The sequence below is a fragment of the Cyprinus carpio genome, chromosome B11 (assembly GCF_018340385.1).
Source record: "Cyprinus carpio isolate SPL01 chromosome B11, ASM1834038v1, whole genome shotgun sequence".
Lineage (NCBI taxonomy): Eukaryota > Metazoa > Chordata > Actinopteri > Cypriniformes > Cyprinidae > Cyprinus > Cyprinus carpio.
Window position 1 is genome coordinate 2,030,394 of NC_056607.1, and position 13,238 is coordinate 2,043,631.

Consider the following 13,238-nt stretch of genomic DNA (forward strand, 5'->3'; position numbering starts at 1 on the left):
GTCGTTAGGCAGTCGCTAGGGTGTTCCGGATGTTTTTCCCCCCTCATGTCGTTAGGCAGTCGCTAGGGTGTTCCGGATGTTTTTCCCCCTCATGTCGTTAGGGCTGTTCGCTACACTCATTTCCCCACTCATTCTCTAAGGCATTTGCTAGGGTGTTCCAGTTTTGTTGGTTTGTTTTTATACTAGGATGTTTTTTTGATTTTTTCCCCCCTCATGTCGTTAGGCAGTCGCTAGGGTGTTTGTCCCCTCATGTTGTTAGGCAGTCGCTAGGGTGTTTGTCCGGATGTTTCTCCGGATGTTTTTCCCCCTCATGTCGTTAGGCAGTCGCTAGGGTGTTTGTCCCCTCATGTTGTTAGGCAGTCGCTAGGGTGTTCCGGATGTTTTTCCCCCCTCATGTCGTTAGGCAGTCGCTAGGGTGTTTGTCCCCTCATGTCGTTAGGCAGTCGCTAGGGTGTTCCAGGTGTTTTTCCCCCCTCATGTTGTTAGGCAGTCGCTAGGGTGTTTGTCCCCTCATGTTGTTAGGCAGTCGCTAGGGTGTTTGTCCCCTCATGTTGTTAGGCAGTCGCTAGGGTGTTCCGAGTGTTTTTCCCCCTTATGTTGTTAGGCAGTTGCTAGGGTGTTCCAGTTTTTTTGGTTTGTTTTTATACCATGTAGTTAGGCAGTCGCTACTTAACACCTTGTTATTCAGTTGCTAGGGTGTTCCGGGTGTTTTTTCCATTAGGGGTGTTTTTCTCCCTCATGTTGTTAGGCAGTCACTAGGGTGTTCCGGGTGTTTTTTCCCCCTTATGTTGTTAGGCAGTTGCTAGGGTTTTCCCGTTTTTTATTTTTTTATTTTTACCATGTCGTTAGGCAGTTGGTAGGGTGTTCCGGGTGTTTGTTTACCATGTTGTTAGTCAGTTGCTAGCGTGTTCCGGGTGTTTTTTCCCCTTCATGTTCTTAGGCAGTCGCTAGGGTGTTCCGGGTGTTCTTTCCCCTCATGTTGTTAGGCAGTCGCTAGGGTGTTCCGGGTGTTTTTTTGTTTGTTTTTTTACCATGTTGTTAGGCAGTCGCTAGGGTGTTTAAGGGTTATTTTTTTTTTTTTTACCATGTTGTTAGAGAGTCACTAGGGTATGTCCGGGTTTTTTTTTTTTTTTTTTTCATGTTATTAGGCAGTTGCTAATGTATTCTGAGTGTTTCTTTTTCCCATGTTGTTAGGCAGCCGCTGGTGTGGACAATGGACAATTTATTTTTTTTTTTTACCATGCCGTTAGGCGGTTGTAAGTGTGTTCAGGGTGTTTCTTTTACTATGTTGTTAGGCAGTTACTAGGGTGTATTTTTTACAAAATACACAAAAAAATTACAGTTTGGTCGCTCTTTAACTCGTCAAGTTAAATTATTGTGCACCTATTTATTTAAGCACAAAATAAACATGAATAAACCTATTCCTATTGAACTTACAGTATATTTTATCTCTACTATGGAAAGACCTCAATACACAGCATTTTTCAAGTTCCACCGAAATCAATCTACTCTCATGTTTAATTTGTTTGGAGGACAAAACGGCGGATTCAGTGTTATGATTGGTCAGATCACTTGTCAATCAAGCTCCCTGCAAAGGATCAATTCTGAGGCGAGTGCATCTGTGAAAATATTTGTGCTGCCTCTGACTGTCGACAACAGCATCCATTACGATTTTTAGTCCAAAAGTGTGAATGTTTGGAGAAATGTTGATATATTTTCATGTTTACTTCATATTTCTTTAGACAGAATCATAAATTCTATTCATGGCCCTTGCAGTGCAATGTGGGTATTCTCTAGCTGTTGACTGAGTGTACATCGGTACACTGATTTTTGTGGTGCATTATGGGATTAAATGAGTGCACTCTTAAAACATCTGCTATGGTTTCAGACTCCACTACAAATGGCTGTCCAATCAAATAGTGCCCTATTTAAAGGTATAGGGGGCAGTTTAAAGTGATTTTTGAGGAAAAACATAGTATAAATCAAATAAATTGTCTTATGTACAGTAGCATGATGCTAATTTGATCTCTAATGCATCTGTTACCTTAATGCAATTATATTTTATAATGTAAGATTTTTATTTTTTTTCTATAAAGACTCTTTATAATAAATGGATAAATGTGTATTGGGATCAAAGTGATGTGGATCAGGAAGCATTGGACTATGAAGAGGTTTTATAAAATGAAAAATAAGGTTCTGAAACATTCTGCCTCTGGTTGTGCACTGGGTATGGCTTTAATGCAATGTTTAACAACCTTATGTTTATGTTCAATTACACTGCAAAAGGGCCTCTTTTAGCTGTTATGTTCTTTTTAATTAATGTTCAACGGGTTAGCTTTTTTGAAGAATATGCTTGATGATTATCACTTTCTTTGACCATCTAATTAGATGACGTTGATTGTAAAGAGTGTTTGCTTCAGCCAGCTGAGTATGTATGCAGTATGTATGCAAATGACCAGGATGGTACCACCTCCACCTCATTTCGAGCCAGGAAAACCCTGGTTAGGGTGTTCAGGTTTTTTTTTTTTTTCTCAGCAGGTTGTTAGACAGTTGCTTGTGTGTTCTGAGTGGTTTTTACACCATATCTACACCAGACACAACCGTTATCACTCATGTTGCATCACGCCGCAACAAGGCTGTCTGTACTGAATACGACAAAGCCACTGCTGCAAATCATTTGTCCTTTGTGTCAGTGTCTGTGTAGGTGTTGTTTGGTGGTTGCAGGGTGTTCTGGGTATGAACAATAATAATAGCAATGCTAGCTTTAGTAAACACTATCTCTGCAGTTCAGTGTCCATCGATGTTTCCCAGCTACAACTTCTTCATTACATACCCATGCACATACCCTTGCTGTTATGTTTCTGTATTTATAATTTCACATTTAAGACATTTGTTTCTTAAAACAATTTCTTCAACTGTAATTTCTTTATAAATGCATTTATATTGTCTCTGCATGTGCACATATATTTTGTATGTGCACTGTTTCTGTGTCGTCTTTGCTAAGGTGCTCATTACTATTGTGGGCCACTAGTGTGTGTTGTGGTGTAAACTCATCACCATCGAGCCTTTGAGCAAATCTCATTACCTCATGTTGCTCCAGCTGGACTGAATCACTAATAATGGTATTTCTTTTTCCCGGCTGTGTAAAATGCCACTGTCGATCGTGATCACCATTCCTCAGCCTCCATGTTGTTTGTATTTTCTGCAGTAATGGCCCAACGTTGGCTTGGCATATTGAGCTTCTGTATTCAGGAGAGCATCACTGACTAAACGATGGCAGAGGATCAATGTTCAGAGACACTCACAGACCCCCAGAGAGCCGAACTGACGCGTGTCTCCACCATCTGCAGACCTATTCCTCCAGCCCCAGCGTTGCCAGACCGGGGTCTGCGGGTCAATCCGAGGAGCAGAGAGAGGGAGCTAGAGGAGGAGAGACTCACAGGCGGGGGAATTGCTGTAGGAGCTCCCCTCCTGCCATGCATATTTATTGGAAACCCTGTTTAGCAGCTGCAGTACAACGTAGTAGGGCCGCGTAAGCAATGATGTAGGAGATCGTGAGGGACTAGGGGGAGGGGAGCGTGTGAGAGCAGCACAAGTGAGGGAGGGAGGGAGACACAGGCAGAGCGTGAGCATCTCTTCCTGGCATTCAAGCTGTCAGTGGAGGAAGACGGAGAAATTCAACAGCAATATCAACCCTGCGCTCTTAAGAAGCGGCACAAGAGTTACGAATCCCAGGCAACCCTCACCTTTACCCAGAGCTTAACTTTCACTAGCCATGAACTTCCTACGCCGTCGTCTCTCTGACAGCAGCTTCATTGCCAACCTGCCCAACGGCTACATGTCTGATCTCCAGAGGCCTGACCCACCTCCACCGCCTCCTCCCACTGCTGCCACCAAAGCCCCCGCCGGAGCGACTCCTGCCCCATCGGCCCCTCCGCCGGACAAGTCCCCCACCTCTTCTCCGGCCCCCGAGCGACGGTCACAGCCTGCCCAATCCAGCGGCTTGGGGTTCTTCAGCTCCATCACCAATGTGGTGAAGCAGACCGCCGCCTCTGCGGGACTCGTGGAGCAAAGTCCTGCGGCGGTGTCACGGAAGTTCAAGATCCTGCTGGTCATCGACGAGCCCCAACACGAGTGGTAAGTTTCCTTGCTTTGACCTGAACTTGTTGATTGATGCATTTGAATTGTGTGCCATTAGAATTCAAACCAGCTTTGATAAGTTTGCACCTTGTTTTAGAGGTACACTCTCAGTCTCAGTTTTCTCCCTCAATCAAAGTTGATTGGTACCTTGGACAGCACCACCAGTCTTTTTTATGCGCCTCTTTAGCAGATGGCTGCATGCAAAGAGGTTTGATTTACAACAGCATTTGTCACAACGCAAATAAAGCAGATTGAGCACCAGAGCTGCTTTCTACATCACAGAGACTGTCTTTATGTTTTCTGGTTGCAGTTAGAGGGAATGCACGTCACAGTAGATGGAAATTCTCCCAGCATGAGTTGTGAGCTGTGATTGAGATGTATCACTGCTAAAAGTGATGAGCGTGATGATACTATCAATGATGATGAAAGGCCAGACTGCTTCAAATATGAATGATCTGCTAATTTTCCATCTTTTGCAGTATTGACTAATCCTAATTGGCGATTATGAAACGCCTGCTGGTCACGGTTGCTATGCTCCACACCAGTGCTGCGATTGATTGGCTCAGAAAAGCCCAGTCCAAATGCACCTGATGAATGTTCAGGGTGCATTACATTAATGAGCTTAGGTCTGCAATTCACATGCTCCAGAATACCAGCAGAGATAATTATTCACAGGCTTTGCATAATAAAATACACAGAGACACACTCTGAGCAGAGGAATCACACCTTAGTTACAAGCATGAATATTTCAGTGGTGTTCCTCCAGGGGAGTCAGCATGTGATCTCTCCACGAAAGCAAAGCCAGCTGGGTTTTCTGTGGATACTATTGATTTTTCCTGCACTGGAGAAGCCCATAAGGCTTGAAAGGACTCACTTAAGAAGCTATTGCTTTTCCTGTAATAAAAGCCAGCCTAGTGCATACACTTGCATTTCATTTTGCAAGACTTTCATGATATTTTGGTTTATTTAGCATGCTGGAAGGATGCAGAATGTTGCATCTTCAGGCCACACGCCTGGCAGTAAGCAGTAGGAGTGCAGCTTGAGACGTGTGCCAGGAGATGTGCAGCGAATCTCCAATGTGTCGTGCTGAATAATGACACAGACATTATCCTTAGTCACTCCCTTGCCACTGGGCTTCTGCCAGCAATCTGTTTGTGTTCATATTTTATAATGATAACCTATCCCTGCGAATTACATATGATTATCCACATTTAAGTATGATGGTCAGTCCTTGCATTAAATGAGAAGGGTTCATTATTTGTGGTCTTCTGTATAGTGGATGACATAAACAAGAAGCTTACATAACCGCCAGCTTCCATCTTCTGTGTGATCTGTCCACTCCTCAAAGAAAAAGACCTCTGTTTATTGCCCACTAGACGGTGTGCTTTTCTATCCATGCTTTACTATTCCCTGGTTTTCCTAAATTTTAGGAGAAACCTGTGCTTTTGCAAAAGACTAGTTTTCTGAACCCCCTCCAAGCCCAGAAGGAAGGGAGAAATCCCGGTGGTATGTGTGAATACGGGATCTCAGTTCTGCCCTTGAGTCTCCTCTATGTAGATCCAGAGAGAGCAGTATAAGGGCAGTCATGTGTTGAAGTAATGAAAAGGGACATGGTGAATCAGCACAAGCTCGAGGCTTGCATCTGTGCGCTGTGTGTGGTTGCAGCGTGTGTGAGGATGTTATTATAGCTAGGAAAGCAAATTGTCGACACAGATATATTTTTCATATTGCAGTAATGTTTATGCATATAGGCTACATGCATGTTAATATTCCATTTGTGTGTTTTGTTAATGGGCACCATGCTTCTTTTTTTTTTTTTTTTTTCATCTTTCCTTTAGTGAGTATCTGTTTGTGCATATAAACAATCTGTAAAGTTACAAAGTCACTGTCAAAACGAGTTCATTTCTCCATCAGAAAACACTTGCACTTGACTTGCTCGTTTGTAGTCCTGCCATCATTTCTGTGACACAGCTATGTCACCGTGCATAATGACACCATATACAATTACATAATATCCATCTACTGGCTTTGTCCAGCCCTCAAACAACAGTTGGTTTAGAGATTTCACTGTTGTTGTTTTTTTAGTTTTGTTAGCTGTGAGGGCAATAAAACGTAGTATGGCAACTGATACTAATGCGGTAGTTACTGTAGATACTTTAACACTGTTTACAGCTGCTCATGAAGTTCCTAAGCGGTTGACCAATCACAAGAATCTGGGACGACTGGACACTCAGAGCAGAATTAGTTTTCAGAAAGGCAGTATTTAAATTTCAGCACTATACTGATGGGATTATAGCACATATTATATAGTACTACAGCACATGTGAGTGTGACGTTGTCATACTACGGTTCAATGTATTAACTCTTACCCTGCCAGTGTTTTTAGCCTCCGTCAGAGAAGACTGCTGCTTACAGTATATAGTCTTAGCGATGGTTGACAGGACAGGATGATTAGGCTGCTCCCAAACTTTATTTTGTTGAATATGTGAACATGCAGTATGTCAAAAGAAAGAACAGAGCCTCTGCTTTTGAAACGAACCTGTTTTCTTCTAGCTTCATGATACACTTAAATGTGGGCAAGTTTAATTTTTTTTAAGCAACATTTTGAACAAAAAGTTGAGAAAATGGCATTTTGTCAGTTTTGATTTATTTGATGTTTAATGTTTTTATGAACATGCTATTTTACATTTGCTTAGGTATGCAATCTCTTGTTTCTGCTTGGTCTTAATCCACTGTGTTTTGATTTCAGAAGATCTGTAATAGCACCTCCTACTGTATAATTATGTCACATGCTCAGTAACAAACACAAACATTACATATTAACCGCATGTTGTTATTGCATCTTTGCTTCATTAAAGTGATTTCCCCCATCATACAGTTTAAAGCATTTATCAACTCTTTATTACTCAAATCCAGTATTATGGAAAAGAACCATCATGTCATGGAAAAGAACAATTTACAAAAGTATAAATTGTAAGAAATAAAAAGCTACAACTTGAGACCAGAATTGTATCATATACAGTTCATATCATATAATATTTGATCATATTTACCAAGGGGTCCCATATTTTTGGCCACGACTGTAACTGTTAAAAAAACGTACAACGTGTGTGTTTGTAAGGAAGGTTGGAATTATGAACTAATTGCTGTATCCAATACGGCTGTCATGTCATGTTCTCAAGTCATGTTAAAGATTTGTTTAAAATGAACGAATCATTCATGAACAACACACCACTAATAGCATTAACAAACTGATATTTCAGTCAAAAACTGGCTATGCAGTTAGTTTATTTATCTTATCTGCAATTCAAAAGAAGCATTCTGTGCTCATGCACTCCACTTCCGCTCCGGGTTTAACCTTTCCTCACGAATGTGTCTTCGGCTCTGGAATACAGTCTGCTTGCATTTGTGTCTCTGGCAGGTGTGCTTGTGAGTCTGTGCCCCTCAACACATGGAATATTAACCGTAGTGTAATTTAATCATGTCCTCTGACCTTATTTTACAGCATCCAAACTCAATCACCATATGCCTCCCATCTAGCACTGCTCTGCTGAACATCAACAGAGACACAGCACATGCTTTATCTGCGTGCTACACAGAGCCAAGCTCTGCATTATAGGCTCATTCAATGGCTGTTAAGCTTACAGGTATAACATATGGGTTAGTAGCTAATGCATTACCATTTATTAAAGCATAATACTGTATAAAGCTGTAAAAGATTGCTGTTAGGTGTGACATTGGTTTGTAAATTGCTTCTGTAGTGCTTTGAGCAGAGAAACGATTTCTTCTGAAAGCAGTTGCACTTATTCTTTTGCATTTCGGTATGACAAATGTCAAGTAAAAATTATTTCTATGACACTTTTCACAATGCATGTTGTTTCAAAGCAGCTTTGTAGAAAATCATGATGTTAATGTTTATAATATCTTATTATTTTCATTCTTATACACAATCATGTGACATTTGATGGTTAATAATCAAGCTATTGAATATTTTCTCATCAAGGCTTTGAAAACGAATGATGTTGAATTAGTTTTCATTTATTATAAATAAGCCGATTTAATTACATTGTAATTAATGTATTTATTTGATTAAAAGAAAATAAATCTGGAACTATATTACAATCTTTAACCATAATAATGTTTTAATGCAGATCAATATGAGATGGAATGAGGTAGTTATGTTTTATGGTAATATTTAGAGCCTAATCAAACAGAATCTCAGTAGCCCAGTAGTCAGATTCGAGGGAAACTTCTGCAGCGTTTCTTAATAAAACATGCATATCTCTCATCATTTGTTCTTTGCTTGTTTTGCTTAATGAGGCTGTTGATTCTCATCAGTGTTGCACACATCTGCTCAGATTAATAACTGAAGGGTTGGCTGAAAATTTTAATTCTGTAGCTTTGACAGATAGCTGGTGAAAAATTATTTGTGCAATTATTAGAAACTCTAGGCCTGCCAGAGCTTTTTAGCTGTTTAGTGATTGAGTTCTCAGTATTTTACCTTGCACCAAAATTATTGTACATTATTAACATCATCATAAATCAAAAACATCATGAATGATAAAACATAGTCCTGATGTTTTTTTCTTTTCTTCATTAGATTAAATACAATATATTACAAAATGCCAGTAATGGATTCTATTTGAAGTGTTTTAATGATTCCTCATTGGACTGATTTCAGTATGTGTAACGACTCAATACTACATTCTCACTGACGCTGCAGGATCTGGGAAACATGCAGAGTATTTTGTCATAATTTGTTGTCAATGCTGAATACATGATCCAGCTGACATGTGTTCATTTCTGTAATAGCAGGTCAGAATCTACAGCAGATGTTTGATGGTACAATAGTGTGTCATAAGATTGTGCCCTGCTGATAGTGAATGATGGGCTGCTCAGATCTCAGAGTTTAGATGATTAAATCACAATTAAAAATGCCTGAGTGTCAAACATGATAAATGTGACCCTGGACCACAAAACCATAAGGGAAATTTTAATTAATCATTTGAAATTAATAATTTGAAATTGAGAAATTGAATAAATAATATTCTGGTTTGTTAGGAGGACAATATTTGTCTGAGATACAACTATTTGAAAATCTGGAATCTGAGGGAGCAAAAAAATCTAAATATTGAGAAAATCATCTTTAAAGTTGTTCAAATGAAGTTCTTAGCAATGCATATTACTAATCAAACATTAAGTTTTGATATATTTACAGTAGGAAATTTACAAAATATCTTCATGGAACATAATCTTTACTTAATAACCTAATGATTTTTGACATAAAAGAAAAGTTGATCATTTTGACTCATACAATGTATACCTGTACTAGTTATGACTGCTTCTGTGCCGCAGGGACACAGATGATAAAACAACAGAACTAATGTTGAAAATGAGAATAGTATTGTGGGAGTTTGTGGTTAGTGGATGAGATTGCTAGTTAAAGATTTTTTTTTATTATAATTTATTTAATTAGGATACATTTCTCAATACTAATGTCATTTTTTCAAAACTCTTTACACATTTCTCATTACCAACTTTCAGCTTGGCACAGACGTAAATTTCACAGAAGTCTCAAATCAACTTATTCTTATACAACAGTAAGGATTGTCCACCAACAAACAGACCTTTTCACTCATAAAACAAAGACAATGATTTCTGAAAAAGAAACAAGAATGACACACTCTATTATTTAGAATTAAAATGACAGTACAAAATAATTGCTTAGTTTTCCCTTTTTATTTATAGTAGATGCTAATGAAGGTTTTTAGCTACTTCTAATCGTTCTGCTAGTATTTCATTGTTTAGATTTAGAATATATGACAGTATAGCGATATTGTAGAAATTGCTGTCTTCTTCAGTTTTGCATTAGGTTTTGAACTTAATTTGAACAGTTTTGAGACATTGGCCTGCAGGTACACTGAGTTCTGTTGGTTTTTATGTCTGAGTGAGAAAGCAGCTCATGGAATTTGACAGATGTAGTCAGTCACTGAATGCATTTCGTGCCAAAGCAGTGATAAATGATACGCAGTTTAGCACATATAGATGCTGTGCTCACTACAGTATGTGAAGAATAAACGTTAGTGGAGAAAACAGATCCTGCAGCATTTAGAGCACGCTCTTACCATCAGTCACCTGATCCAAGGAATAACGTTCAGACATCTGTTAATGTGTCTTTAAATGCTTGATTCTGATGGGCTGAACTGAGCTGGTGCTTTATTTTCTACTGAGCTGAAGTAGTTTCAGGTGAAGCTGGACGTCATTTCATGAGAACAGGACGCCTCCTCCCACACACTCCAGGCCCTGTCCCAAATGACACATTTGATGTGCACTTGCAGACTCATGATGGTCACCACAAGCCTGTAATATCCACGAGGCTGTAGGCTGTCTCATTTGTCATTTTCACTTTCATAAAGTTGCTTACGAGTGCCACCACAGAGGACACTATACAGCGTGTGTGTGGTGAATAACGCTTCTTCTGTTGTTCTAACCCTTTGAAATGCCTTATCTTGAATGAAAAATACTGTTATTATTAGAATAGGATGCACTTACACGCACAGTAACACATAGGATGATAGTGTTCAATCTGCATGTGCAACTGTAAATGCACGGTATGGCCAAAAAATAAATAAATAAATAAACAATTGTGGCCCAAAATATATTTTAAATATATGCTTAACACATGTAGCAACCAGTAAAGCTTACTGGAAAGCTTAATAAAATATATTTTTCTTTATATATATATATATATATATATATATATATATATATATATATATATATTTCCCATTTTCCTTATAATAATATTGTCACAGTCATGGACTTTCTGTTCCTTTTCTGTTATCCCTATTTGGTCATGTTCCGTTCCATTCCTCGTTTTGTTAATTGATTACTCCCCACCTGTTTCCACTCCTCTGATTACTTTCCTGGTGTTTAAAAGCCCTGTTTGTTTAGTTCCTCCTCGTCCGCTCTTGTTAATTTTGATGGTTGATTATTGAGTGTTTGATTTACCTGGATTATTAAAAATACCCTCTTATACCTTCTTCTTCGAGCGCTTGACTCAGCACGCCAGCCCGGGCGTGACAGAATAGCGGACCCTTTACAGTTTAGCGGCGTTTTTTCTTTTCGTGTTTTTTTGTTTGTTTGTTTTGCCCCCTCTCGGAATGGAGATCCCAGGCGTCCGACTCCTATGCCTGGAGCAACTGGACCGTTCGCTGGAGGACCATACCAGGGACTTTTTCGATCTGGCGTGCCTTACAGACTTCCCGGACCGCTCGCTCAGTGCGTTTTACTATGCTGGCCTGAGCGAGCGGTGTAAGGCACGCCTCCCAGCGAACGGTCCCAGAGAGGATTTCGCCGCGTTCGTGGAGTGGGTGCTGGAGCAAAACGGATCTCCTTTCACCGTCTGCCCCGCTGAGGAGGAGATCTCCAGCCCCACTCCCGACCCAGAGACCAGCCAGCCATCACCCCGCTGCACGGAGCTAGAGACCGCCGCAGCCGCAGAGCCCGAGCCTATCGCCGACAGGGAGGAGGAACTCGAGAGCGCGACTGACCAGGTGTGTGAGCCGGCAACCCCCGTGCGTCGTGGGACGTTTGGTGGAGATCGAGGGCGTGGAGGAGCGCCCCGCCCACACTCCTGCGACTGAGGGTGAGCTGCATGTGGTTTCTGGGAAGTATACAGAAGAAATTATGGATCTAATAGACTGGTTTGGGGAGGTTATTCCTGATCCTTCTGTTCCTTCGCTGGTTCTGTCCAGCCCTGATCCTCCTGTGTTCCCTCCCAACCTCCCTCTCCCACCTCCTCTTCGACCTGTCAGTTCCTCTGCTCCTCTTCCGCTGGTTCCGCCCAGCCTCGATCCTTCTGTTTCTCCCGCTGGTTCCGTCCAGCTCTGACCCTCCTGTTTCTCCGCTGGTTCCGCCCAGCCTCGATCCTTCTGTTTCTCCGCTGGTTCCGTCCAGCCCTGACCCTTCTGTTTTTCCGCTGGTTCCGCCCAGCCTCGACCCTTCTGTTTCTCCGCTGGTTCCGCCCTGCCCTGATCCTTCTGTGTTCCCTCCCATCCTCCCTCTCCCGCCTCCTCTTCGACCTGTCAGGTTCCTCTGCTCCTCTTCCGCTGGTTTCCGCCCAGCCTCGACCCTCCTGTTTCTCCACTGGTTCTGTCCAGCCCTGACCCTCCTGTTTCTCCGCTGGTTCCGCCCAGCCCTGATTCTCCTGTTTTTCCGCTGGTTCCGTCCAGCCCTGATCCTTCTGTGTTCCCTCCCATCCGCCCTCTCCCGCCTCCTCTTCGACCAGTCAGTTCCTCGTCCTCATCCCCGCTGGTGCCAGTCAGTCCCGCAGCTCACCCTCAGTCCGCGCCATCTGGGCGCGGAGTTTCGCCGCAGGACTTCCAGTCACCACCTCCACCTGGGCGTGTGGATTCCCTGCCTCCGCCTCCAGCCTCCGAGTCCTGGACTCCTCCTCGGTCCTTCGACCCGGCGGCTCCGCCTTGGCTCCTAGCTCCCTCGTCTCCACCGTGGCCCGGCATCCCACCTGCTCCACCGGGCTCCCTCGTCCCTCCGGCTCCACCCTTGGTCAGTCGTCGACCATCCGCCGCCGCCTCGGGACTCCATTCCTCTGGCTTCGCCTCGTCGCTCCATCCCTCCGGCTCTGTCAGGCTCCTCCTTCCCTTCGGCTCCACCTCCATCCTCAGTCACTCCGGCTCCGCAGCGGTCTTCCGGTGCCCCGCCTCCGCCTTGGTCGCCTGAGCCTTCTGCTCCGCCTTGGCCCTCCGGATTCTCGGGGTCACCCTGGCTCTGCGGTTGCTCGGCTCCGTCTTGGACTCCTCTGCCATCGGCTCAGTCTCCGTCAGTCGGCCCCCTGGTGTTGTCGGCGGCCCCTCCTCCACCATGGCTCCTCCCACCGTCGACTCCACCATGGGCCGCTTTCCTGGCTGGCCTCTGGATATCCATCTGGCTCCCACTGCTCCGGGCTCCTCCATGGCTCCTCCCTCCATCCACTCCACCCTGGTACCATGCTCCCTGTTCCTTCTCCATTGCCTGCCCCTTGCCTGCCACACTCACACACCCTCAACCTCCACCCTCCCTCCGCTGGACTATCTCTT

At 42.8% G+C, this 13,238-nt stretch overlaps 1 protein-coding gene across 1 annotated transcript in view; it reads left to right on the plus strand.

The window, feature by feature from the left end:
- Window positions 1-3,190: 3,190 nt before the first annotated feature.
- Window positions 3,191-13,238, plus strand: part of LOC109098225 (synapsin-2-like) — a 211,685-nt gene continuing 201,637 nt past the window's right edge. The window contains exon 1 of the mRNA XM_042733531.1: window positions 3,191-4,137. Within this exon, the coding sequence (XP_042589465.1) occupies window positions 3,776-4,137 (362 nt within the window). The 5' untranslated portion in view covers window positions 3,191-3,775. The remainder of the gene's footprint in view (window positions 4,138-13,238) is intronic.